This window comes from Scatophagus argus, chromosome 9, assembly GCF_020382885.2.
Source record: "Scatophagus argus isolate fScaArg1 chromosome 9, fScaArg1.pri, whole genome shotgun sequence".
NCBI classification, from domain to species: Eukaryota; Metazoa; Chordata; class Actinopteri; family Scatophagidae; genus Scatophagus; species Scatophagus argus.
In genome coordinates, this window is record NC_058501.1 from 15,909,259 (window position 1) to 15,936,978 (window position 27,720).

A 27,720-nucleotide genomic window follows, 5' to 3' on the forward strand; every position below is an offset into this window, starting at 1 on the left:
ACTTACTGACATTGCAGTTACTATTGGCAGAATATAAAGTTCCAAATCCATATTTCTTTTTTCTTCGGGAAGAACGAGCAAATTTTTGACTCACCTGTAGTTATTGTTACAGTCGCAGCCTTAAATAAAATTTGACCGACTTATGTCCGTTTTTTTCTTTATTTTACTGGACTTCCCTAATTAATGTGCGCAAATATAATAAATCAACTAAAAGCCATGTTGTTTTATTCTGTTGTGTATAGTGACTTGTTTATAAATACAGTTGCGTCGTAACTATTAAGTAAAGTATGGGGGGCGTGTTTCTTGTTGTCTTCATTGGGGTAATTTAGCTCCTTCAGTATCATAAGCGAGCGATCAGCAGAGAGAGCAGGAAAGATGGCGGCCGGTTCTGGGGCTGCAAGCGGCCATGGAGCTCGTAGCTCCAATCCTGCACTTGAGGCGTCTTTGGACCGGCGGTTTCAAGGAGTATCCAACACTATGGAGTCAATACAGGGACTTTCAGCTTGGTGCATTGAAAATAAAAAGCACCACGGCCTTATCGTTCGCTACTGGATGAAGTGGCTCAAGAAATGTGAGTAGCAGCTCGCCACTTAGCCCAACTCGCTAGCTAGCTAGCTTTAGCTAATTCAAGTGCATTTTGTGTTGGCTATGATCAGCTCGCAAAAATCAGCGGTAGCTCCTTGTGATAGTTTGCCCGAAGTTGACTGCAATTCTGCACATCACAGAACAATGCAGATGAATTTCTGAAGTGAATTTCAATTTTTTAATGCACTGTTATCACTCCTTGAAACTAGCCGCTAGTAGTAGCTAAGCTAAGGCTAACGGTTCGCTGCTCGTGACGGTTTCACTGTTTACAGTTGGGCCTCATGTTTGACCGATTCTGCCCTTTCACGAAGAATTTAGTCGCAGTTAGACTCTATAATTATAACGTATGTTGACTATGCAGGTTTGCACATTAAAGCATATGAGCTTTTCCTGTTTAAAACCAAAGCAGGGGTTTTATATGTTTCATGTGTGTTAGTGAAGCATCAAAAGCAGACAGTGTCACCATAGAGCCCGTTGAAATTAGTGTTACTGGAGTCTGACAAGTGTTTGGCCTCATTTCTGTTTCAGGCTGGCTATTTAGTCCTTTAGCAATTTGTTTAGCTTTACGCTGGAATTGGTAGTTGGTTTGCATATTGTTAATAGTTTCTATGTTATTAATATTTTACTGTTATATTATAGACATTCTACAACGTAGCACTTCGACCCCATCTTACACAAGTGTCAACAAATTTCCTCCATGTAGCTCAGTCTGCTGCGGTGTTAATTATTAAGAAGTTCAATTTTAGGTTAGGGTTTAAGATGTAAATCCAAGAGTAAAATGTAATGAAAGATTCCTTTTCGTAATTTTCGTAACACTTGTGCAACATCTAACTACATTAATATGCAAGTAGCCATAATTGGCATTGTGAAATATAAGTTGTGTATGGGAAAAGTTATGAAATTGAAGTATCACGTTTTTATTGTGCTCTTAGACAGACATGAAACCATGTTTTCAGTTTATTAAATATGTCACCACTTGGTTGTTCTGTCAAACCACAGGTCACTTGTTTGTTGCTTTTGGTCTCATCACCTCTAAGAATCTGACTTTTTAAATGAATAATATTTCTGATGTTCTTCTAAATGTGCATTGTCTCTTTCTTAACACCATTTCTATAAATCAAGAATCAGGTTTCTAAAACCTAGAGTGAGGTACATTTACAGATCTTATCAGCCTCTCATCAGAGTGTGAATGCTGCATAGTTTGTGCTCACTGATGTCGGTGACTGCAGGAATAAATGTTTTGGATGTGGAATATTATCATTTGAGCTTTTAATACTATGGAAATTGGCAGAGTTCTTAAGCTAGATGAGAATTTTGTCTCTTGGTTGGTAACTTTTTTTAGTGTATAATGGGATTATCAAGACAGGCCTACCAATAGGAATGATTTTTTTTTTTCTATACTGTGGAGGTTTGAGGGGGTCACATGAACAATCTTCTTTGTATTTACATATTACCGTGGCAGGTTTTAAAAAGGTCATTGGATTTTGCTTTTATGAACATTGGAATGTTAATTTGTATGGAAGCCAGTGTGTATGTGTATTTGTAAAACAGTGTGATCATAACATCTCGTAGTATAATTCAGACAGTAAATTTTTCAGCATTGAAGTGTTGATTGATTGTTAGCCAATCTTAACCCAAACTAAACATATAACTGTGAAAAGAAATAAGTACAAATGGTGAAAACCAAAGACATAATCCACCATCATGCAATTATCAGTATTCTTTTTTTCCTGAAAAATGAGGAGTTTCTTCTACAGAATTTTGCTGTTAAAATATGAGAAAATATATTTTGTCAGCATTTGCTTTATAGATCTGCCATATCTTTTATATGTCTTGGCCTTAAATTGATGGATTTGCATTATTTATTAGGAGTTTCTTGTCAAACCACCATTGTCTCAGGCAAATCATCATGTAGGCATTTTTTAATGCCCCCCACATCACTGCCCACAGAGCAATGAACGATAAAAGCTTATGCTGACAGCACACGGTGAACTGCTGCGTGCTGCCTGAGCCATTGTTTCATAGAGCAGTGCCAGCTATGCAAAAGGCAATCTACCAATCATTTATTGCTGGTTAGGCTATGAATTGTGTCCTTGTATTTTTTTTTTTTTTTTTTTTTAAAAAGAAATACGTAAAGGGACGACATTATGAGAAAAGACATTCCATTCTAACTAAGTGTTAGAACAAACATTAGGCCCATTAGTTTGCCTGAGTATTGGTACGATGTGTCATGTCATCTTCTATTTAATTTCAGTTAGCCATTATTTATAAATGGTAGCACATTGGAGAAAATAGATGAATAAGCTCTTTTATGATGAAAAAGCACACAAAAGCTCTTCAGGAGTGTCAGAATCTGTCTAAATACTCCAGTAGCAGTTTATCTTCTAGCACCATTGCCAACATGCTGTTCCTGGGATATTTGTAGCATAAGTTCTGTTTACTGGAGCTGTAGTCTCAGTATTAGTGCTTGGTGAATTAACTTGCGTAGTTCATTACATTTGTGTTAAATGTGTTTCAGTGTTAGTTGTCTAATGTTATTTATGTGAATATGACAGTTTTCATGTGCCGTGCATTTTAGCACAGTGTTATGTTTTAGGGTACGATGAACCAGTATAATACATATACTCATACCTACAAAAATTATCAGGATATTTAGAATTGGAGTTTGACATTTTAATGGCATTTCTGTTTGTTATTCTGAATCAATAAGGTGTGTACAATATCAAAATGGAGCAAACAAGTACTTTTGAAATAGGGGGAAAGTCTTCTGTGTTTGTGCCCAGTTTTAAATATGTCAAATTTATTTTGAAATTAAACTTCAGTAACTCATGTATTGATTTATTCTTTGAAAGCATTGGGTAAACACTATATTTAGCAGGACTCCAGACCGCAGCCATTTTTGGAGACAGTGCGACAAATTTTTACAACTAAGAACATTAGAGCAGCTTCCAAATATAGCCTGTGTTTCTTTATGCCTCTGCGTTGGTGATAGCCATAGCCTGAGGCATTCAGTTTTCAGATATTATTCTACATATATATATGTATAGTTATAATATTTTGCACAAACATCCCCCCCTAGACTCCTGGATGAACAGTTTGGAAATTGGTAGTCGAAGGTCATCATGACCTCACCACACATTTTAGTCATACCTAAAGAACCCATGTACTAATTACAACAAAGTCTCTCACAAATGTCTAATAGGATTAAAATGATGAAGTGAATGTCCTACAAAAAGACTTTTCTGGCCGGTATATGACAGCATGACTCAGGAGCAGAGGGGTAGAGTGTTACTATATTTCACATTTGTTCAGTACTGATACTTGATGACACTAATCTTGGGTGGCCACCTTAAAACTGTGCTGATTATATAGATCTGCTGTGCTGACGATGTGTGTGTGCACACTTTTTTATAATTTCTAACTTCATTGCAGCAACATCCAGCCCCCCTTTTAAAAAGTAATGGAAATGAATTTCCCTGAAAGTACTACTACTTCTTCTTCTACTGCAGCTTCCTTCTATTAAAATAATACACCGCATCATTATTTCTGCAAATCATATATTCATTATCAAAGCATTTATGAGTAATGACAATTAAGATGGAAAAAGTCATTTTGAACTCCGGAATGACATTCAAGCATTAAATTAAAGGAATATTCCATTTTTTGAGGGGAACATACATACATCTAATATAATCACACAAACCTGTGTTAGTTGGTGCTGCATAGTCTGTGGATATTTTTAAAATGAAAATGCTGGAGATTTGTTTGCTCTGCCTCGGTACTGGGTGCTGTGTACGGAATTAGGTTTAAGACTTCTGGCCAAATATTGTAATTTGAGATGTGTTTGGGTGTCATAACTGTCTTCGTATGAGCACGAGTGGGTGGTGTTGTTGTTGAGCATGGAATAGTTGTCTGTTGTTGAAGGCTCTCTAGATACTCGGAGGGCTTTAGCGCATGTCATATTATTTGAGGCATTATTTTGAATCTGGTGAGTCAGAAATCTGCCCAAGTATTTACTTGCTCCTATACAAATAGTTTTATTTATTAACAGTTATTAAATAACAACCAAGACCAAAGTCAACTGTCATGTTTAATCTCAAACCCATCTAAACTCAGAAAATGCAAACATTCGGTTGCACTTCAGCTCATAAATGTCTTTATTGGCCGATGTTGTTTCAGGAGTGCCCAAATGGACTGTGTGTGTGCAACTCTCAACAGAGATGGGGGAAAAAATGAGATGGCACACTACTTGGGTACTTCCTTCATTTGCACAGGGGGGAAAAAACATCTTTTACTAGATTTACTAGCCCAAGGTTGCATTTTACTTGTTGAGCCTGACTGTTGGTTAAAAAATAATTTAATACCAGTCCCCTTTTATTCTCCATTATAGTGGTCTCTGGATTTGTTGGAAACTGTGAAGAGCATATTTAGCTATTGTCAGTATGTGCTGATTGATGTATTTGATCTGTGTTAATAACTTTCTGAGATAATTGTAGGGACTGAGAACATTAATAAAAACTCCTGCAAGTGGGATATAATTGAATTCCACTGGTAGAAGCAGGGTACTGAAAATCGATCTATTTTGGGAATCAGTAGATGTCATTGTGTCCTTGTCAGTGTTGTATTTCCTTCTGAAATAGAAATGTATGTCTAATACTAAAGTGTATGTGATTATGAAAACAGATTTCTGGGTCTAGGAATTGTGTGATAGATATATTTGTTACACTGAATATATTGGTACACATTCAGATAATCATTTGTTGTTGTTGTTCTTATTATTATTGTTGTTATTATCATTATAAGAAAATTCTTGTCAGACGTTGCTTGAAAGAACACATTACAGTACACTATTGCAGTCAAAGAACAGATTAAATTACAAAACAAATTAACAAAACAGGATTGATATTGATATTGCCCTTGATATTGTAGAACAGTGATAGTACAAATATGTCCACAGCTGTTGTTATTATTATTTACAAAAACACATAAAATGTTGAGCAATAATGGAAACGTCTTTCTTAAATGAGTGTGACCTAGATGTGTACTGAGCAGAATGTTGTTCAGTTGATGTGATGTGTCATTGTTTCTGAATTAACTCAAATAAATTGTATCTTGTGAGTTATTCTCCAGCATTTACATTTATATTACACTATATTTGTTTTAAGCTAAAACTGGGATATAATAACAAAAAATGTACATTTAAGTTGGAAATCAGTTATTGGAATTTTTTAATCTACATCAGCCTCACAGTGCCAGTTCAGGTAGACAGTTTTAATTGAACGCCCAAGTCTGCAACCATTTCTTAAATTTGTGTCAAAGAAGAATTTATATTCTTGATCTTATCTTTTCTTCTTTGTCTGTTTTTTTTTCAGCTGATAACAATCATCGCTTGAATCTCTTTTACCTGGCTAATGATGTGATACAAAACTGCAAAAGAAAGAATGCAATTGTCTTTCGTTCGGCCTTCGCGGATGTCCTACCAAATGCTGCTCAGCTCATCAAGTGAGTACAGAGATTTTTCTTAAGCTTGAGTGTTGGACCACATTAAATGTCTCCCCTTTCTGCTGGGATTAAGATGTACCATTTTGTGTTGTCATTTTGCGTTATTGTCAGAGATGGGAAGGTCCGCAAGTCGGTGGAAAGGATTTTTTCAATTTGGGAAGAGAGGAGCGTATATCCCGATGAGGTCATCTCCCAGTTCAAAGCCAGCTTGAATAAAAAGGAAAAGGAGCGAGAGAAGCAGAAGGAAAAGGAAAAGGAAAAGGAAAAGGAGAAAGAAAAGGAGGCTCCGTTGGCAAATGGTCAGTTTGGTTCTTTTTATCTTTCCCCTGCAGTATGTATGTTAATCAAATACAAAAGTGAAATAACTTCCCAAAGAGGTAACCACATAATAGCTTAGTTCTTGTTATTTACAGTTGAAATTCTTGAAATTTTGGTTGTGTGTTGTTTAATTCATGTTTCACTTTTATTCTCCAGCCCTAACCAACACCAAAGCTTCCCTCAAGTCCAAGATTGTAGCAGAGTTTACAGTAAGTCTTCTTTAAAATTAGCATTGTCTTGCATTACTTTGTCTTACATGTTATGTTTAAATGTATCTAAAGTATTGTAAGTCCTGGGAACTCTAACCATTTGCTTCCTGGTTCTTTTCTAGCCCCAGTCCCTCTTTGAGCAGTTGTCGAGATATAAGCGAGCAATTGCAGAAGAGGAGTTCAGGGAGAAGCAGCTGGCAGCTCTCAGGGTGGACGTCTGTAGCACGGAGGCTCTTAAGAGACTTAAAGGTCAGATGTCACTGATCTTCTTTCTGCATCATCACGTGCAAATGGCCCCCTCAAATAAAATAAGTTATTTTATTTATGTTGTAAATTCTTCATGTTCAGAAACATTTCTATTCAGAGCTTTATTTTGGAATTAAAGGTTTGTTTCTGTTTTTTTTCCCCCCTCTTACTCCTCATCCTGAGTTTTGTTTCTTGTGTTTTTACCACTGCTGAAGTCACTGACAATGTTAATGGTAATGTTATTGGTCTAAGGTTCATTTAGCACAATAACACAATTTTCTCTTTGTATTTTACGAAGTTGCACAGGCTAGTCAGTGTTTAAGTATCTTTATTGTATCGCTTTAATGTTGGTAAATACTCGTTTCAGCAATTGGTCTGTTTGGAAATTATACTTGCTAAATGTTAAGCTAACTGGCTAGCCTAGATAACTTGCCCTGTATTACAGGGAACTAGAGCATTATGCACCACTACACTGATGATTCTGTGTTCTCTGACCGGAGCACTGTACTGGTCAGTTTTCCAGCAAGTGAGTTTCAGGGGTGCATCGCTATCATGTTATTCATCTAATTAATGTACACTAATTTCATTCAACTCCAGTCTTTACTACATGTTACTAGAAACTCTTCTGCTGGTACAGCCTGTGTAGTAAACCAAGGGGACATACAAACCTTGAAACCTTGTATTTAAACTTTTTTGGTCAATTGTGTTCTTTTCCAGACAAGGCAGAAGGGAACAAGTTTGCTAAGGACTTTGAGGACAGCAGTCTGAAACTGCAGGAGTTTGTCAGCTTCCTGGACAAAGAGTTGAAAACAGGGCCTCCTCTGCTTGAATCTTTGAGCAATGCAGACATTTTCTACGAGATGCAGTACAAGGAGGTTAAGATTGTGGCCAACGTGAGTGTTAGATCAAATGATGGCTTTGCTTTCTCTGCTTGTGAAATCTAAAGACAAAGAGAAGAGAAAATTATTAATTTATTTTACTAAGGGTAGTTTCTTTATTGAACAGAACATGAATTAAGAAAGTTCCACACTAGTCTGACTGCGAAGATACCATTTCTATGTTGATTCTAGAAAACAACATAAATTTTAGATGGAAGTTAATTAGAATCTATTTATCTTCCTGACGTCTCCCTTTTCGTTCTGTTTTTATAATTCTCTTAGGCATATAATGCTTTTGCCAACCGTGTGGCCAGTCTTAAGAGGAAATTGGATTCCCTCAAGTCCACTCTACCTGGACCTGAGGACTCTCCCATCCCCTCACCCTCTGAAGATGCCCCCTCTCCCACGGGCTCTGACTCACCCTTCCTGGGACTGGGAGCTGGCCAAGCCCAGTTTGATCCAGAGTTAGATGGCAAGGCCATGGATGAAGGAGAAGTACCCAGTGACAACAGAGACATGGAGGACATGGATATGTCTGATGAAGAGGCTGATGCTGCTGCAGCAGGGGGTTAGTGGCTATGGACCGTTGAAATGGGGATGATATTTGTGTTTTCCATACAGATCCATATTAGGCTGACCTGCTGTTGTGTTGTGATTTAAAAGTGTGTCAACTTTTTTAAAATTTTTCTTTTACTAGCAGAAGACAAGAAGGACAAGGCACCTGCTGTTGTTGTCAAGACTACAAAGTCAGATGCAGCATCAAAGCCTCCCACCACACCAACGAAAGCTTCCAAGACCAATTCTACTGCTGCTGCCACAGCCACCCCAGTTACGCCCACCTCAGCTACTGCTCAAAGCAAACCAAATGCCCCTCTGGGAGTCAGTTTGGAGAAGGTGGACCTGGGAAAGATTAGCTCTATTCTCAGCTCACTCACATCTGCTATGAAGAACACAGGTGTGTTCAGGGGGTTTGGGGAAGATAAGCGTAATAATGATCAAAACTACTGGCTTAACACTCAATGCAAAATATTTAATTATCACTGAAAATATGTTCACTTTGTTTGAGCCACAAGGAATTACAGATGTATTACCTGTCAGAACCTGAAACCTGTTTTGTCCATAATGTATAAAGGTAACTATAAATGGAAACATACAGTTAGTTCAGTTATCAAAATCCCCTCCAGACATGTTTTAAGATTCATGTAAGGTACTGTGAATATCAGTTTGTCTGGTTTTTCTACAAAAAACTTAAATTATCTGTTTAAATCCTTAAATGACATCTAATCCTCCTCCCTCGTTTAAATTCCAAAATCTTTGAATATGTTCGTAATTTCTCATTTTCATTGTGTAACTGCTGAACACAAGAGGTCTCTTGCTTCAGTGAAAAGTCTGTTCTTAGTGTGCGCACAGTGAAAGCTTCAGGTTTTCACATCATATTTGTAGCTTATAAGCTCATAAGCTGAATATTGGAATAGGATTTCTTTAAAATGAGACTTTCAGTGACCACAGGCATGGCAGGCTTAACACAGGCACAGACAGGCTTAATACTTTGATTAGACGAATGTGAAAACAGCCTTACGTTGTCAAACTCGACTTGTACATCATTCTGCACAGTGATGCTCAAACATTAACAACTTTAGGAACAAGGTGAAGAACACAGTTGAGACTGAAAAATAATAAAATACTAATGCAGTACATACCAAAAACAAAATATTGAGTTGATGCATAGAAAAGTCTAAATCTGACAATTGTTCAAGTAAAAACGAGAACAATAATTAGTTTATCTCTTTTCAGAATTTCTGGGATTTTCTGAGCCTCCCTTTAAACACATCCGTTTCTGTCTTTTAAATTTTTGTTAGCAGCTAGCCCTTCTCGGCCATCTCCAGGAACACCCACCACTCCTTCTGCCCAATCAGCAGCTTCCAAAGCAACTCCTTCAAGCCCTGCCCTGGCCAGCATCCTGTCACGTGTTGACATCACACCTGAAGGCATCCTAAATGCGCTGTCCAAAGCAAACACACCAGGTAAGACGCATATACTTTACACTTGGCTTGAACCTATAATAGAAAATGCCACTAAATTAAATAATTTTCTTTCTTTTTGCAGGTTTGTCCTCTCTCCTACAAAGTGTGACAAACACCTCCTCTGCTCCTGCCACCCGAACTTCTCCAGAGTCATCAGCAGTTAAAACCCTGCTCAGCCCAACAACCCCAAAAACAAAACCCACTTTTGGGAACAGCCTCAAACGAGACACACCTTTGAGAAACCGAGACTGGGAGAAAGAAAGACAGCTGTCCCCTCCACCACCGCCACCACCCCCTCCTCGTCCCTCAGCTCCCTCTGTTTCTCCCCCCAGCCTAGAATCAAAAATCAACAGTTTCCTGCAGGGTAATCCAGGCTTTAGTCTCGCTCTAGGTGATGTCAGCCCCGATGGGGTGGATGGGACCCCAGTGAGAGACGAGGCTGCTGGCACCCCCACCCAGGATGAAATCATGGACACACCAGGGAGTGTGCCAGAATCTCTAGGGTCAGCAGGAGGTCCTAACCTGTCACCCACAGCCTACCGCAGTGAACCCTGGGATGCTGTGATCACTCCATCGGGAAGCAGCAGCAATGGAGAGTTTGTGTGCTCTTCCTCCTCTTCCCGGTATGGAGGTGGAACAAACCACGGCACAAAATTAAAGGCCGATGAAGTGATAAATGTGAGGAAGCATATCTCCTCTTCCCCCAGCACTGACATGAAGGGTAAGAAAGATGGACAGAGCCAGTTAAGGATGATGGGAAACAACAGAGGGATTGGAGAAAGGAGACTCTCTGCAGGCTCTCGTAAGGCAAGCAGTAGCTCAGACAATGGAGGCCTGACTGGGAAAGCAGAGGACAAGGGTCAAGAGTCTCCAGCTGCAGGTACCAAGGAGGGCCAGTACCATCGTATAGAGACACTAGTGTCGCCCTGCACTGAAGGAGCACCTATCCAAACTCTAGGCTACTCTAACCGCCCACTCGCTGGAGAGCGCATTAAGACAGTAGAGAGCATCCGTGTGATTGGCCGAGGCTCTCGGCGAGAGGGAGGACCTGGGGGTCGTCCAGGAGCAGCGATGTGGTATGAAGAGGAAGAATACATGGAAGCTCCGCCTCCCTCACCCCATGCTGTCCCCCCTTCAATTAACAGTGGCCCAGGGGGCACTGAGGACATGACTCCCTCCATGCCTCCTCCTCCCCCACATCTCCTCCTCCCACATCTCCACCCTCCTCCCACCCATCCTCATTCACATCCTCCTCCCCAGGCTCAGTTCCAAATGCCCTACCACACGGAGAACATGCAGACTCCTCCTCCATCACTTCTGCACCAGCATCCTCCTCCTACATCCCCTTTCTTCGGCGTGCCTCCACCAATCCCTCGACCCCCTCCGCCTCCCATGCCACAGCGCCTTTCTCCTCCATCTACCCACCCCGCTGTACCCTCTGCAGTCATGGTAGGAGGAGTTTTGGTCCCTGTTGACCGCCCCCTTTCTCTCCCTCCCCCAGTCAGACCTGAAGGTGCTGATCGAAGTGGGGTGGGGCCCAGAGGAAGCAAAGTAGGCCCCCCACCCCTTATGTCGTCGTTGCTAGGTGAGCCCCCTAAGCTTCCTCGTCCTGGCACAGTTAAAGAGCCTTTTGTGCCCCGTCATGCGGCCCCTCTCCACCGGCCAGGTACCCCTGGCGTTCCTCTACCCTTACTAGGCAGAGTGAAGGAGCCCCTGAATCTACCTCTCCCATCCCCCTCTCCTTCTCCCACATCCTCCACAACCTCCCCCTCAACACCTAATTCCCCTGTAGTTGACTCTGTCCCCTCTCGCCTCACCCCTCAGTCTGCTGCCCCCCCTCTCCTCCAGCCCCCTGCTAGTCCTCCATCTCAGCCCCGCAACCAAACCTCCAACCCCGTTCCTCTCCTCAATTTGCCCAGCCCTCGACCACCGATCCTCTCACTTCCCATCCCGCAGAGACCCCTGCTGCGAGGCCGAACCCCCTCACAACAGCTTAACCGCGATCTTCCCATGGGGGGGTTTCGCGGGGGCAAACGGCCTGGTCCTCCATTTACAGGTGGTCCCTTCCATTCACAGAAGAGACCCTTTCTGCCCCCACGCTACTGAAGTGGTCATCTATGACATGCTGAACGAGAAGTGCAAGCGCCCTGCGCTGAAGCGTCGAGTGTGTGTTAGCCCTGCTGGTATGAGCCCAGATATCTTTACTCTGTTAATTAGCTTGAATTAAAACTGCTCTAGGTTGTGTGTAAATAGCTGATTAAATCTTCATGCTTCAGCTAGGCAGCCTGCCAATCATCTTACACTGTACAGTACAGCTATGAGGTTATCGGTTACATAGTGCAAAATGTTGTGTAACAAGCCTCGATTTATCACATTTTTCAGTCTCTCTCTCTCTCTCTCTGTGCACAGTAGATAAAAGTTTCTTTAGGTGTGGTGCAAGAGTGACATAAACTTAGGAAGAAAACACAGATGGTCCAAGCAGAAATGAAACTTCACCTTATTTAAAGCTGGCCTACCTGTGTGATAGTTGAGTTAGTTTACCTGAGATACAGCAGGAGAATGAAAGAGACAGGAGTGGGTCTCATAAGATAGAAGAGGAAAGAAGCTGAAAGCAGTAGTCTGACATTTTGGGAAATAAGCTTATTTGCTTTATTACCAAGAGTTGGATGAGAAGATCAATACTGGTTTTGTATCGCCACCAAATTCAAAGCTACAGCTGGCAGGCTGTTAGCTTAGAATTAAGACTGGAAATGGGGGAACAGCTAGCTCTGATCTGTCTGATGTTGGTTAGAAAAAACACCTCAAGCTCAGAAACCAATATGTTGTTGTGTGTTGCTTGTTTCATCCATACAAAAACTGTTAGAAATGACAAGTTGTAGTCATTCTGTACCATTATGTTTTATTGCTGGGGTTCATTGAGTCTCTGTTGGTTTCCTGGTAACCAGTAGTCAATATTCAAGAACAAGACTGCAGGACGTCACAGCTCTCAGCCCCAAAATGCAGGTTAATTTCGTCAACTTTAGACAGATCCAACCTAACTGTCTGTTCCCATTTCCAGTCTTTGTGATAAGCTAACAGTTTCCTGGCCCCAGCTTCACAATTAAAAGGCACATATGTCTAACATAAAGCAAGAAAGCCAATAACCGTAGTTCCCCAGATGCCAAACTATTCCTTAAAAACGTTTGATTGTAGTTTCCAAAGTAATCTCTTCTTCCATGAGTGTATGGGTGTGTGCTGTGTGTCCTTAAATGGTTTTTCCTCATTTGAAGTGATGAGATTTATGTTGCAGCTGAGGTTAACACTTTTTGCTATTTCCAGAGTACCTGCTGTAAATAATATTCTTCTCTTGCTGAATCTTTTTCACACATTAATCTCTCCCACTGTGTATCTCTAAGCTTGTAAATATAAAAACTGAGATGATACAGCTTATTTTTTCCCCCTCTTCAAGCTCTTGTTTCTGTTAATGAGGACAATGATCTTCACTCACGCACCCTGTCTTTACTGTGATTGAGGCCTTGGATAAGCTTTAGCTCCAGATGAATTTCTCTATGGTATATGTCGCACCTTTCTGTCCTCCTTTTGAAACCACCACACAGAAGAGGAGGGTGAAGATAATTCTGTGTTTTTTTTTTTATTTCCAACATAAATGTTTATCTGTGCGCGCTTCAAGTTAGATTGAGCCATGACGATGGGGGTTGGGGGGTAATTTCATCTTGAACCACTCTCTTGCTAGGCTTCAACATGTACTGACTTGAATAAAATCCAGAGTTTCAATTCAACTGGGGGGGGAGGTATTTTATTTGGTCACTATTTATCATGTGAATTGCGCTGTTGTAATTTATTTGCGCTATTCTGCCTGTCTTCAGAGAAATTGTTTTCATATATTTACACAGCTGCTGCCAGTTTTATATTGCATTAGCATTTAGCGCCTTTATTTTTGCGTTGTATTTTTCTACAAGACAGTTTGCAATTGTCCATTTGCAGCAGCACCCACAGATGGTATCGGGATGGGGTGGGGGGGATGAAAACATTTGAGCTAATTAAGATTGTTTTGAAAATGGTTTATTTAAATACTACAGTTGTTTAAAGCCCTTTCCTCTGTTTTGTTTCTTTGCTGATTTCATACTTTTGCCCTCAAGATCCTGTGCTTACCTTGTGCTCACATGGTTTTGTCCAGAATCACTCCTACACTTCTCAACACTTCTGGGGGTAAAAATGCTAATAATCCTTCCACTTGTACAGCAACTATTACCATAATGCTTCCCTCGGTTATACACTGATGTAGTTTACCCCAGCCGGTGAGAGGTGCATGTTGGGTGTTGCTGCTCAAAGCCTCCTGTGTTTGTCTGACCACGGAGTGTGTGTGTCTGTGTGTGTGTTGTCTCGTCTCCTGTGTTCATTATCAAGCAGAGTTGAAAGTTCGGTTCGTCTTGATAACATTGAGCTGCTGCAGAAGTTCCCGTATAACATTGTTGAATACATTGTAAAAATGTAACAACAAAAAGCATATTTGTCACTACAGTGTTCGCACCTCGTCAGAGTTCTGATGTTTTACTGAATGTTACAAGTCTGTTACCACCATTTGTAAACTGTGTATTTATCTCAGAGTTTCTCTGCAAAAACAGCTAAGTATCAACCCAAATCATTTTATGTGTTCGCATTGCATCAAGAGGAAGTTAGACTCACTGTTAAAACATCTTCCTTCTTCGTAAGCACCTACCATGTCGACTACTTAAAATAGCCCCTGTAAATATCCTCTGTTTTCTCTTCACCGCTGCTTTGACAGTACCAGTTGGAAATTACTGTTGGTCTGTGTACATTTGACAAGTTTAACTGCTCTTACAGATGTTCTCATCAATGATGCTATATCACTGGTGTTTGAGTGTCCAATCCTTTCTGGTGTGATGAACATGCACACATTATTGTCACAGTTCCCCTTCCTTTTTTTTTCCCCTTACACAAACCATATTGCAGAATCATAAGGATGACTTCACTTTCTAGTGCTTTGAATGAGTGCCTTGCATCCAGTTTCCTCACATATTTAGTAAATCTGTCATTTTGCTTGTCGTTGCACCAATTACTGTAAGCAGCTGGAGCTCAGTCTTAATTGTTTTCTGGGTTCCCTTTTTCTTCCTGCAAGGACTTTAGTTTTTACTTCATCACTTCTGTTAGAAGACTGATTGCTCCCCTTTTTTGGTTTTCATTGTTGCTAAACACTACAATACACCTGTTGTCGAAAAGTCATACTTTAGAAATGCAATTTAAAAAAAAAAATGTTACCATTAGTGATGTCAGCTTTCCACCTGACAATTTTATGGACCACATTTGCAGTTTTATCTCAATGCACTGACATCAAGACTGTTAAATTACCAATTGGATTAGCCATTACCTCAGTCACAACACTAATGCAAAGCTTCTTATACATATTGGTAGTTTCATCATTCAGTTAATACGATGCAAGGATCTTAACTAAATATGTTCATGTTTTGACACAATTTTTGAAGCTACACTTGTTCAAAGGGAAATGTTGCATTACGGCCTCTGTGCCGTTGCTCTAGAATTAAGAGTGAAAATTATCCTCTGTTAATATAGCCAAACTGTTTGAAAATTAATGCTTAAAAATTACTGATACACCACCCACAACATTAGCACAAACTCAGCACTCTACATGTGTGTTCTTTCTTTCCACCACATTTCACCATGAACAAAGTAGAGTAAATACTTAAGTTCGTCGTTTTTTGTTTTTTTTTTGTTTTTTTTTTATTTGTTTGGTTTTGTTTTTTTTGTTTTTTTTAATCCACACAGGGTTTATCAAGTAAAATATTCCAGATTTGATCAATTACTCAGCAGTTGTTCGGTGAAATGAAAGGTCCTTTTAAACTGTCTGAATGCACAGTATACGTACAAGTAGATGCTTAAATTAACATTGATGGTGGATTTCTTCACTTTGTAGAGGGGCCATATTTTTTTCACAAGGTGCTGTAGCTCCCCCAAGCGGATATTCAGTGGTACTACAGCTTTCAACGTCTGAAAGCCGACCACATCAAAGTCTCCATTTGGTACCCATGTTAACTGTAGTGCCGCTAATGGGGCTAATGTTTCAGAAAGTGTTGAAAGCCAACATATATTCTCGCCCCTGGTCAGAGTTAACGGAATTATTTTTTAGTTTTTTTTTTTTTAAACTTGGTTATAGCAGTCAGTTTGAAAGATACAGTAAAAATACCCAGCGATCATTTTATTCAGATTCAAAATTTAACTTTTCAATACCTATTACGTTGCATCTTTGTAGTAGTTTTCACGAGGTAGACTTAAAAAGGTCCCATATTTGAACAGCAGCAACAGTGAAGGTGGTTTCCATGCGGGGAAAAATATCTTTATTGTTTTAAGTTACGTTCTCTCGATGTAGTTACTGATCTGTCGGACATACTTCGGGCACAAAACCGATTGGCTTTAAATACAGCTCAGTTTACAGCAGATTGCTCTCAAGGCAAAGTGCGTAGCTCCACACTGGAGCACGTTGTCTGCTGTTCTGCCTGGTTTCCTGTCGTAATGCTGTAGGTGGGAGTCTGTGAAAGTGCTTTGGGTTGCACACCGGAGGATCAGTTAACTGCAGGCTCAGACCAGCTGATCTCCTGTGGTTATGGATGGGTTTGTGTTGTGCTTCATCTTTCGCCCGTTACCAAAGGATGACTTTTGTCATTTAAATTTTAGCATATTTTTTTTAATTCTGTCTGAAATACTTGCTCTGAATGTGCATGAGTGTAGGTGTTAATATCGGGATATTATTATTATTAGCCTTATTTCAACTCTGGATGCACCGTGTGTGCATCGTCTGTCTGTGCGGGCGCTCAGGTTTGGATGTTCGTGAGCGCGCACGCCCCTTCATAGCAGCGTCATGACGTCCCAGCTGCTGTCCAAGTCTGTGCTTCCGGTGTTATGGCCGCTTGCAGAGAAGGATGTCAATAATGTGGGGTTATTTGGGAATAAGCGCGTGAAGTTTAGGCAGCTGTGTTTCAGGATGGCGGTGACGCAGCTGCTTCGGCTGGTTGTCTGTCGGTTGGCAGTTCGAGCGACACTTGGCGCACACAGGAAGTACAGCCAGGTGCGCGATGTTGTTATTAGTGCTGTACAGTAACTACAGCTAACGTTAGCCACCGTTTGGCTACATTATGTGTACTGTTGGTGTTGAGAGCCGCAGCTGCTGTTTGTTACAAGTGGGCATCTGGTTGGTTTATGCTAACTAAACTACCTGTGTAATTAAGCGTTATTTCTGTAGTTTTAATGTGATATTTCCACTTAGGACATGGTTTGGCAGTTGGTTTTTGGGTAAATAGTATGTTTGTAGAGTGTATATATAGTACAACGTTTGGTCTAAAAAAAAAAATGAAGTAAAATATTTCCAATATTTTTGACTGAATAACTCTGACAATTCGGTTTAAATTGGGAATGGGTGGTAAAGCTAGTGACAGAGGCATTGCATTTATTTTTTCCTTTATTAGGTGTAACATTGATTTGTGGTATGACTTTACCATAATACAACCTTTAAGATGGAGAAGGATAAGACTTAAAACAATTTCAGTGTTGTTTTTTTTTTTTTTTTTGTTTTGGGTTTTTTTTAAATAATTTTTGCTTCATTCCAGCATTGATATTGGTATATGAGTGTAGTACACCCAGTCGTTTTTTTTTTGGGGGGGGGGGGCGTCCCAGCTGCTGCACAGTACTTAGCTTTTGCTAGAACAGGTTGAGAGAGGTGTCGATGTAACGTCATGGTCACTTTGGAGGTCTTTTTGAAATGCTTTGCTCTTCTGCCATCCTCTCTTATCTTCATCTGTCCGGTCTGGCTGCAGGTGTGCCCAGCTTTATCTGAGCGACTGCGAGTCTTTGAGACCCTCAGGGAAAAACAAAGCAGTAAGAAGAGAGCTGAAGCTGCAGGAACACCCCTCAGTATCCGTCTTGCTGATGGCCAGACAGTAAAGGGAGTTGCCGGTGTCACCACACCTCTTGTTGTTGCTCAGAGTGTCCGGTAAATACATAATGCATACAGAAATGCATTCTCTAATCGTGTTTGTATTTTGCTACAGCAATGTTACAGGGTTATTGCATTTCTTGCAGTGTGAAAGGAGCGCTGGTCAGTAAGGTGAATGGGGAGTTGTGGGAGCTTGGACGGCCCCTAGAGGGAGACTGTGAACTACAACTTCTGGGGTTTGACACAGCCGAGGGACGACAGGTAGTGCCACAAGTGGATCTTAATATTCTAAAAGTTAATGTTTTTTTTTTCTTCTTTAAATTGTCCTTCCTTATCTGAGGTCAAGGAAGAAAGTTTTATTAGAATGAAAAAATTACCAGGAAACTTACAAAATCACATAACATAGCCAGGTCTAACACTTTCAGACCATGTTTTAACTATTCAAAGGATGGTACTGTGCTTCCTCTGGAGGAGATGATGAAGGAGGCTGTGAAGATTACTTCAGTATTTCACTAATTCTCACTGAGTGGTTCTTCCTAATCCAAAAGGGACACTCAACCCAGTCGCTTTCCTCCTGTCTTTCTTAGGCAGCATGGAGGACAGGCGCATGTGTCCTGGCCGGAGTGTTACAGACGGCGTTTGGTGCCGAGGTGTGCAGAGAAGGGGCGTCAGAGCTTGGGCTTTACTGTGACCATCTGCTGGACAACAGGTGAGATATTCATATAACTGTATGACAGTACTGTAGGTGCACAAAAGGCCAGGGTTATTGTTTCATTTATTTATCATTGGTTCCTAGGCTTTGTTGTGCCTTAGGTGGCTTCTTTATGTTTATATCACCTGTGTTTGTTTTTCTCTTTTTTTTTTTCAAGTTTTATATTTCTGTGCTTAATCAGAAGTATTTTTTTGGTTTTTTTTTTTCCCCATTCTTGTCCATATAAAATTCTCTGCTACTATAATGATCCCTTTTCCTTTACAGGATCTTCACACACTACCTTACTGCTGCCAATTTTTGTGCTTGTAAAGTCTTACCAGAATCTGCCCTCCTCACATAGTTCCCTGTCCCTGAGTGATGTGGAGGAGAGATGTAAACGCACAGCCGCCCTCAAGCTTCCTCTGTCCAGAGTGGAGCTGAAAACAGAAGAGATTCAAGAGCTCTTCCAGGTCAGAGATACTAATGTCTTTGTAATAACAATTCATCATTTCTACAGCAGACATTTTGACTTGTCATGGAAGGAACAGCACAGGTGTGACATGCTGTTGTTATTGTGCTTTTCCTGCAATGGCATTTCATATGTCTGCCATGAAATTGATTGAAGCATATACCGTAATTTCCAGACTATTGACTATCCACTAAATTTAAAAAGAAAAAAAAACTTGTACATATATAGGCTGCAATTGTTTATAAGCCGCAGGTGTCCACGTTGTCAGTCTCTGTTTCATTGTCACTCACAGTGTCACTTTCATCTTGAGGCAAAATCAATAAATCAGCTGCATCATTGTTTAAGCCGCAAGCGTGTGAAAAAAGTAGCGAATTATAGTCTGGAAATTACGGTAATTAAAGGATGAAAAAGAGAATTACCACAGTGCGGGACTATTAGAATTCTTCAAGCTTGTTTAATGAATTCCATCCACTTCACTGGGCAAACCTGAAATGCAGTGCAATGAAATACAACAGCTCTGACACAAATTAAAGTTTTAGGAAGGTTGTACTTTTTTTTTTTTGTTGTTGTTGTCACTGTCAGAAAGCCAGTAATTCTACTTAATGTTTATTATCAAGGTAAAAGCGGCCAGAGTTGTACTGGAGTTTCTCGCTCCTCTCGTGTGTATAAATGGGGTTTACAAAACACCTTGGAATACAGTGCAGTTCATTTCAACACCACTGCCAACTTTAACATCAATAATAATAAACATGTAGTTGAATTTATGCCCCTGTGAAAGTGATAACATGTGAGTAGCAATGATATTACTCACTGTGCAGGAGTGGCTTCTGTGTCCCAACTGTGATATGAATCTTCTTTGTGTTTTGTGGGTGTACGTCTTGTAGAACAGTCAGCTGAGACTGCAGCTTGTTGAGGAACAGATGAATGGCCCCACCATCACAGTATACAGGCATGTATTAATACACACACACATTCGGTGTGGACTGAACCTCAAACAAAACATTAAGCCTGTTTGATCTTTTCTGTGTGACTCAGGTGTGGGGACAGCATAGCGGTCTGCAACGGCCCCCTCCTCCCACACACTGGCCTCCTCAAGGTCTTCAAGATGCTCCAGGTTTGTGTGTGTTTGTTTAACTGTCCTGTGCTTGCTTCTCTGTGGGTTTTGTTCTCTTTCTGTTCTTCCTTCTTGTTTACTTGAATTTTTATTGCTCCCAAACACCATTTCATCTATCATAGCTCCACCTTCAATAATTTTTTTGTTTGTTTGTTTTTTTTAAAGCAATTTCAAACCAGTTTTTGTTTTGCACATAATAATCAAAGATGGCCAGTGAGTCTCGTCTAATCGCTTAATATGTTTTATTTGGAGCCATTTGGCAGCGTCTGTTCTGTGGGACACATGCTGGGTGAATGGAATTTCCCTCGTCTTTATTGATCCAGGGAGAGGGAGGAGTTTCCATACTGGACTGTCACTGGGCACATTGGGATTCCATGGCAGCCAGGCTGGAAATATCAGCAGCAGGATGTTGTGTTTGTCGGAGGCCAGTTTCCTGTTCTCTGCCCTTACAAACACACTGCCATCCATCAGACGTGCTGTCACCCTTCCTCTTCTGACTGACCCTCACTCTCCCTTTCTTTTTCTTCTTTTTTTTTTTTTCCTCTCATTATTTTCTCCCTGCCCCTCTTCTCCCCAACCACTCAGCTATCGACCGTGACCCTGCCCGATCAGACAGAGTCGTCAGGTTTGATGCGTCTCTCAGGTGTGGCCTTTCCCGGAGAAAGGGACATGCACGAGTGGGAGAGGGAGCAGGAGGAGGCGAGGAGGAGGGACCACAGGCGCATCGGGATGGTAAAACAAAATTTAATTGAGAGAGGTGCATGAAATGAGATCAACTTAAAAAGTAAAAAAAAAAGCAGATGGTTAAAGAACTGTCTTCTGGCCATAAATGCCATGTGTAAATGTTTTTCCACAGGACCAGGAGCTTTTCTTCTTTAACGACGTGAGTCCAGGCAGTTGCTTTTTCCTGCCTAAAGGAGCCCACATCTACAACACCCTCACTGACTTCATTAAGGTAAACATAATCTGTGTGTGCCCAGTCACTGACTATGTGGCAACAGCCTGCAGTAATCTGATTGTAGACAAATAAATATTAGTTATACCAGTTGGTTTATAGAACTACTCCTTTCACATTACCACAGTTCAGCATCCAAAACAACTAGATGAACACCCGGCAAAGAATATTTTTACCAGCTAAAATGCATAATGAGTATGAATTTAGGGCGGCACGGTGGTGCAGTGGTTAGCACTGTCTCCTCATAGCAAGAGGGTTCCAGGTTTGAATCCTGGTCTGGGCCCTTCTATGTGGAGTTTGCATGTTCTCCCTGTGCCTGCGTGGGTTTACTCCGGGTACTCCGGCTTCCTCCCACAATACCAAAAAACATGCACATTAGGTTAATTGGCTGCTATAAATGTGTGTTGGCCCTGCGATTGACTGGTGACCAGTCCAGGGTGTCCCCTGCCTCTCACCCATAGTCAGCTGGGATAGGCTCCAGCTCCCCCGCGACCCTGACGGATAAGCGGTATAGAAATTGGATGGATGGAGTATGAATTTAGAATTAAAAAATCTTGCGGTTTTCTGATGACGATTGATGCTCTGATCTTTTTAACAGGATTTTTAAAAAATATTCCCACAGTATGTAGAAATGATTCCTTCATTTGGATAGAAATTAATTACACTCACGCACGCGTACATGTACATACATAAACATGATGGGAGGATGTTCATGTTCGTATCAACTGTCAGGATATTGCTCTTGTTAGCCTGCAGTTATTGCACTGCTGGGACTGTCTGACCCTGCCCTGCACTCACTGTCACACACATCCTTCCTTCCTTTTCCGACTTGAAGGGTGAATACCGAAGACGGGGCTTCACCGAGGTCGTGACACCAACTCTGTACAGCACGGCATTATGGGAACGGTCAGGCCACTGGGAGCACTACAGCGAGAACATGTTCACTGTGACATCCGAGGGCTCTCAGACCTACGCTCTCAAACCTATGAATTGTCCTGCCCACTGGTAAACACTCACTCGTATATGCACACACACACACACACACACACACACACACACACACACACCAGCACACTGTACTCTCAGTATACAGACTCTCCTCTCTTGTGTTAAGTCTCATGTTTGAGCAGCGCGTTCGCTCATGGAGGGAGCTTCCTCTGCGATGGGCCGACTTCGGGGCGCTGCATCGTAACGAGCTCTCTGGAGCGCTGGGTGGTCTCACTCGAGTTCGGAGATTCTGCCAGGACGATGCTCACATCTTCTGCACACCTGAGCAGGTACACAAAATGCATATGAACATGAATGCATTGTTTGTGCTTCAGATTTTCCTTTTTCCTGAACCATTGCATGCTCTTTAAGGTGCTGTAAGTGGTTTAGAAACTGAACGGTACACATGTTGAACCATATTACGGTGATTAGATGGGCAGTGCAAATGAGACATTCCTGAGACATTCCGGGAGGCCTCAGCCTGGATGAATGAAGGTCTTTGTCCTGTTCAAACATTACACCTCCATATGTGCATCTCTGTGGCTGCACAGTCTGTGTAATCCTGATCCCATACGTGGACCCTGGAACCTTCCCATGATGCTGATAAAGTTCCTCCAGACCTTCTGCTGACCTCCTGTTAATTCACAGATTAGAGTCACATGATTATCCTCACCCCGTTATCTTCTGAAATACTAATTCAGTCTCCGGAGGTGTCTTAGCTTAACAGTAAATACATATGCATATCTTTTTCCTGCCTTGGTTGGAATTCAGACTCTCCTTGCTTAGTCTCATTATTTGCATTATTGTGTCCACTTGCTGCCCTTGTCTTCAACTTCATGTTATCTGTCCAGCTGGAAGAAGAGATTGTGGCCTGTTTGGACTTTGTGAGGCATGTGTATCAAGTGTTTGGGTTTTCCTTCCACTGCCTCCTGTCTACACGTCCTACACCGTGTCTAGGGGAGCCTGAGCAGTGGGATAATGCTGAGCAGGTAAACACTCTTCATCATGTTGTGGTATGCAAGGCCCAGCTGTTCAGCTGCACTGCAAGCTGGATCCAGTTAATCACAGCTATAGAAAAGTAAATCTTCTTTAATAATGTAATAATATCCACTTAATAAGTCAGACATGTGAGTGATTCTCTCTGATAGACACCAGCCCTGTGCTCAGCTGCTGGGTAGATGTATAGCTCTAATTCCCTGTGGATGCATTTTTAAATGGGCACCACCGCAGTTTAAGCTGATTCAGTTGAGTGTAATTGCACATTATGGTCCCAGGCTCCCACAGCTCTCACACACACACACACACACACACACACACACACAGAGAGAGAGAGAGAGAGAAAGGCCAGCATTGTAACTATGATGTGCATTAAAGTGCTAATGTTATCTGCTACACCTGTTTACGCACTGTACTCCATGCTGTGTGTGTGTGTGAGAGAGTAGCAGTTAGAGAGGAGTCTGCAGCAGTTTGGTGAACGGTGGGAGGTGAACCCGGGAGACGGAGCCTTCTATGGACCAAAGGTCAGTTGGAAGGGCAACATGCACTAAAGGAAACCCGAGTGTTTCTTTAAGTATCTGTTAACAGCATCCAAAACACGTCGGGTCTTCCACTCACTTCGTTCACTTTCATTGAGTTGTTTAAGCTAAACTCCACTTTAAAGGAATAGATTGGCAGTTTGGGAAACACACTTATTCTCTTCTGGTGGAGAATTGGATAAGAAGGTCAAAACAAATCTCAAATGTCTGTATGTTAAATATGAAGCTGCGGCCTGCAGCCTGTTTGCTTATCGTAGGCCGGAGACTGGGAACGAGAAAACAGCTAGCCTGGCTCTGTCCAAAGATTTAAAAAAAATCAGCCTACCAGTGCTCCGAAAGCTCCCTGATTAACACGTTTTATCTTGTTTGTTTAATCGGTACAAAAACCAAAATGTAAAAACAACTGTGGTGTGTGCCAGATTATTTCTCGTCAGAGAGCAGTGACTTCCTGAAGTCTTTGCTGGTAGATTGGCAGGTTCAGTGACCCAACAAAATATAAATGGGAATTAACATGTTAATTCATGAGCTTTGGAGCTGTTGGTAGATGGATTCTGTCACCTTTGGACGGCGCCACTCTAGCAGTTTCTAGTCTTAATGCTACCCTGAGCTCAGCTGCTGGCTGTAGCTCCATACACACACTATAATATATATATAAATATATATATATATACTGTTAAAGTAGTGTGTACATTTGATGATTCACAGTTGACACAGACATCTCTGACTTTTTGAGCACTAAATGATAGGGTTCACACTGTCCAGTTCCATAGGGACAGCAATAAAAACAGAAATGTTGAAGTAAAAAGTGGCTTAACCTTAGAATGACCTTGGCTTTCTTTGAGGAGGTTCAGTTTTCACTTTTACACAAGCAAGAAGTCAGTAAACATCAAGCGAAAGTCATCTTCAGACCCATGTTGCATGATGGCGCTAATGTGGAGGCACAGAGAGGGTGGAGGTGGGTCCAGTCAGGGTGGGGTTAGATACACACCATCACACTCCACCAAACATCAAACATTCCTCACAGCCATCTTGGTGGGGCGTGTTGCCACAATTAGCCAGATCAGCTTCACTTGGACACGCATTCCTTTGTAACCATTCCTGTCCACAGGCATGCCGATTGTCCCCAGCAGCCTGCGAAGTCAGAGCTCTTATCTCAGATTTGTAGATTTTGGCTGCAACAGGTTAAGGGAAGTGTAATGCTAACACACTCTGACACGTTTCATTACAGATTGACATCCAGATCAAAGACGCCATTGGCAGACAGCATCAGTGTGCCACAATCCAGTTGGATTTCCAGCTGCCAATCAGATTTGACCTTCAGTACGTTGGGTGAGTCTGAAATTTCTGTTTGGCTCTCAGACTTTCAAACATGCAGGCATCTGTTGTGATGTGAATTTGGACGTTGCCACATGCGTTCTGTGTGTATGTATCTCTCCTTTTTGAACCTTTCTCTCAGGCGAGACGGGCAGTTGCACAGGCCGGTGATGATCCACAGAGCGGTGCTGGGATCACTGGAGAGAATGATCGCTATACTGGCTGAAAACTTTGGAGGGAAATGGTGAGAAGATGTTAATAATAACCACATGGACTTAGAAGAATTTTATTAGGCTTCTGTGATACAACAGTTGTACCCTAACCCATCAACTCTTTGTACTTCACCCAGGCCACTGTGGTTGTCTCCAGCGCAGGTCATGGTAATTCCTGTAGGGGGCAACAGTGAGTCATATGGCAGACAGGTCAGTCTGTGATGATTTCCTTTGTTGTACATCAGTGGCCCAAGTCTGCTTTCTTTCTACCCTTTTTTTTTCTTTCTGTCATTATTAGTTTGCTGTTGATGCAAGAAGCTCATTGCAGATACAATCTTAAAAGAAATGCCTCTCTTCTTTTAAGGTGGTCCAGCAGTTCCGTGAAGCTGGCTTCATGGTTGATTTGAATGACGATCAGGGAGCAACCTTAAATAAGAAGATTCGCTCTGCTCAGCTGGCCCAGTACAACTACATATTTGGTAAAAAAATGAATAACGGCTTGAAAACTGTGGGTATTTACTGTAGTAAGGTTAAGTTCATGACACAAACTTAAACTGACTGTTATTGTGTGTTTGTCCAGTGGTGGGGGATAAGGAGAGCGAGAGTGCAACAGTGAATGTGAGGAGCAGAGGGGGTAAACAGCTGGGGAGGAGGCCAACAGAGGAGGTGATGATATCTCTCACACAGCTACGAGACACCAGGAGTAACCTGGATGAGTTTTGAGTTTAAAAAAAACAAACAACAAAAAATCCTGGAAATAATGAGTCACTGATGTATTTCATGTTTTTTGTTTTGCATGGGCTCAAGCTGTTATTCCGAAGTGGTGGCTGCTGAAATTTGTAATAAAAGTATTTTAAAAATTGTTTCTCAGCTTGTTGATTTGTCCACGAATGGCATTCGCTGATAAATCCCCAAAACTACAGAGAAGAGATTTGAGGCTATTTTGAGATCACTATCAGACTGACATCAGCATTACTCAGCCACAATTGCAGCTTGTTTGCTAAAACCATTAAATATGCAAACCTCCCACTTACGTAAGACTGTGTCAAGATATCGGAATAGAAAACCAGGCATACCTTTAAAAGAGTGGAAGGAAGGGAGGACACGGAGAGGGATTTGACTAAAATAGGAGAGGGAGCAGCAGTGTCAGGGCTGTGTGTTTTCATGTGTGTTTAGTGGAAACAGCCAAGTCAAGGTAAAGGCCAAAAGGATTGGACGTTTTTCCTTTTTAATTGAGAGGGGGCAGCAGAACGGAAAAGGCATCAGTCACAACAGTGACACGGAGGGCGAGAGAGGTGTCGGCTCAGAGAGAATAAACTGAATCGACTGGACAAAACCGACTGCTTCAACGAGGCTGATTGTGAGTTTAGTTCATCTGGAGAATGATTAGTGGGCCAGAGGGGAAAGGTGAGGCAGGTTCACGATGAGGCCTCTGCTGTAAGCCGGACACAGGACATCTCAGACTGAAAAAAAAAAACCTCATATTGGACTAAAACATCGAAGACAAACCCTCCGATGTAAAGGTGCGCGTATGGAGAGAAAATGCCACTAAACCAAAGCCATCCAATAGTTACTTCAGTCTGGATCAAAGTTTTGGTCTGAGCAAATGAGCCAGGCTACCAGCAGCAGCAGCATCTCTGACGAGAAAGTGTCTTATAATCCACACATTTCATGCGTAACGGTTGTTCACTCTGGGATGATGTGGAGTGATTTTGGAAAGAGACACTAGTGTTGCTCATAACACAACTGCATACAGGCACAATTAAACATCTGCACAGCAAGATATAACAAGGGGGAAGAAAAGATGCTTTTGTAATTTGTGTGAAGTAGCCCTTTAAGACTACTCCCCCACCTCTTCCTGATTTATTCTTGATATCGTACCATAGTAGTATTTATAGTAATCCTTGTTGCAAGGAGCCTGTGCTTTTGCTCGGCTGTAGGTTTTGTGCAAAACGACAAGACAAAACACAGCACAGACAACCGGCACTGCACGTTAGTTTGGTCGTGAAGGCACAGACCGTTAGCGCCAGTAAACAGTGAAATCTTTACTTCATAGATAACAGTATCAGTCTCCCTTTGGCTTTCCCACTTTCAGCCCTATTATCACACACACACACACACACACACACACACAAAGCATTCCTTCATTCAATCTGTGGAGTCGCACAGAGTTCATAGGAAATTATTTTTTTAGCTAAAGCTAAGCTGCTGTGGGGGCAGTAAACAGTCTGTAGTGAGACAATATGTGTGTGTTCAGTCATGGAGGCACTGATGGGTATCAGGAGTAGTGTAATATAAGAGAGAAGTCTTCATGGGAAGACCATAAAAACCTGTCAATCTACTAAAAAGGACCCGGAAACAGCTCAGTCAGCTTCTTCTTCTAAAAAAAAAAAAAAACGGGCAGCCGTGGCCTAGAGGTTGGAGAAGCGGCTTGTGATTGGAGGGTCACCGGTTCGATTCCCCCACCGGACGGGCAGGAAAAATGTGGGTGTGGTGGAGTGATTAATGCGAAAAATGCTCCCCCCCTCCATTAGCCGGCTGATGTGCCCTTGAGCAAGGCACTTAACCCCCCAATATGCTCCCCAGGCGCTTGATGCTGCCCACTGCTCCTGTGTGTGTTTCGCTGCATGTAATTTGCTGGGTGTTGCATGTGTGTTCAACTAAGGATGGGTCAAATGCAGAAGACGAATTCAGTGTGTGTATGTAAAAATATAT

At 41.6% G+C, this 27,720-nt stretch overlaps 2 protein-coding genes across 5 annotated transcripts; both read left to right on the top strand.

Moving 5' to 3' along the window:
* The first annotated feature begins 328 nt into the window (after positions 1–328).
* On the top strand, positions 329–17,743 carry rprd2b (regulation of nuclear pre-mRNA domain containing 2b). Of its 4 annotated transcripts, XR_006844237.1 has the most exons (11): positions 329–571; positions 5,958–6,087; positions 6,199–6,386; positions 6,562–6,614; positions 6,737–6,863; positions 7,578–7,753; positions 8,021–8,306; positions 8,436–8,693; positions 9,598–9,762; positions 9,845–11,945; positions 17,610–17,743. XR_006844237.1 is itself a non-coding variant. In XM_046398431.1 (10 exons), exons 1-10 carry the CDS (start codon positions 376–378, stop codon positions 11,866–11,868), a joined length of 3,603 nt encoding a protein of 1,200 aa, XP_046254387.1. In that variant the 5' UTR covers positions 329–375; the 3' UTR covers positions 11,869–14,639. The 4 variants fall into 4 exon arrangements, 3 of the variants coding, with proteins under 3 accessions (XP_046254387.1, XP_046254389.1, XP_046254388.1); XM_046398431.1 differs by lacking the exon at positions 17,610–17,743 and having other exon boundaries at positions 9,845–14,639; XM_046398433.1 differs by lacking the exon at positions 17,610–17,743 and having other exon boundaries at positions 9,601–9,762; positions 9,845–14,639.
* On the top strand, positions 15,948–25,868 carry tars2 (threonyl-tRNA synthetase 2, mitochondrial). Its single transcript, XM_046398435.1, has 18 exons — positions 15,948–16,864; positions 17,610–17,785; positions 17,875–17,989; positions 18,316–18,437; positions 18,781–18,889; positions 19,773–19,837; positions 19,924–20,002; positions 20,588–20,734; positions 20,859–20,957; positions 21,793–21,962; positions 22,072–22,234; positions 22,796–22,933; positions 23,387–23,464; positions 24,708–24,808; positions 24,936–25,037; positions 25,143–25,215; positions 25,370–25,484; positions 25,586–25,868. The coding sequence occupies exons 1-18, from the start codon at positions 16,658–16,660 to the stop codon at positions 25,726–25,728; spliced, it is 2,202 nt and encodes a 733-aa protein (XP_046254391.1). The 5' UTR covers positions 15,948–16,657; the 3' UTR covers positions 25,729–25,868.
* Positions 25,869–27,720: the final 1,852 nt, after the last annotated feature.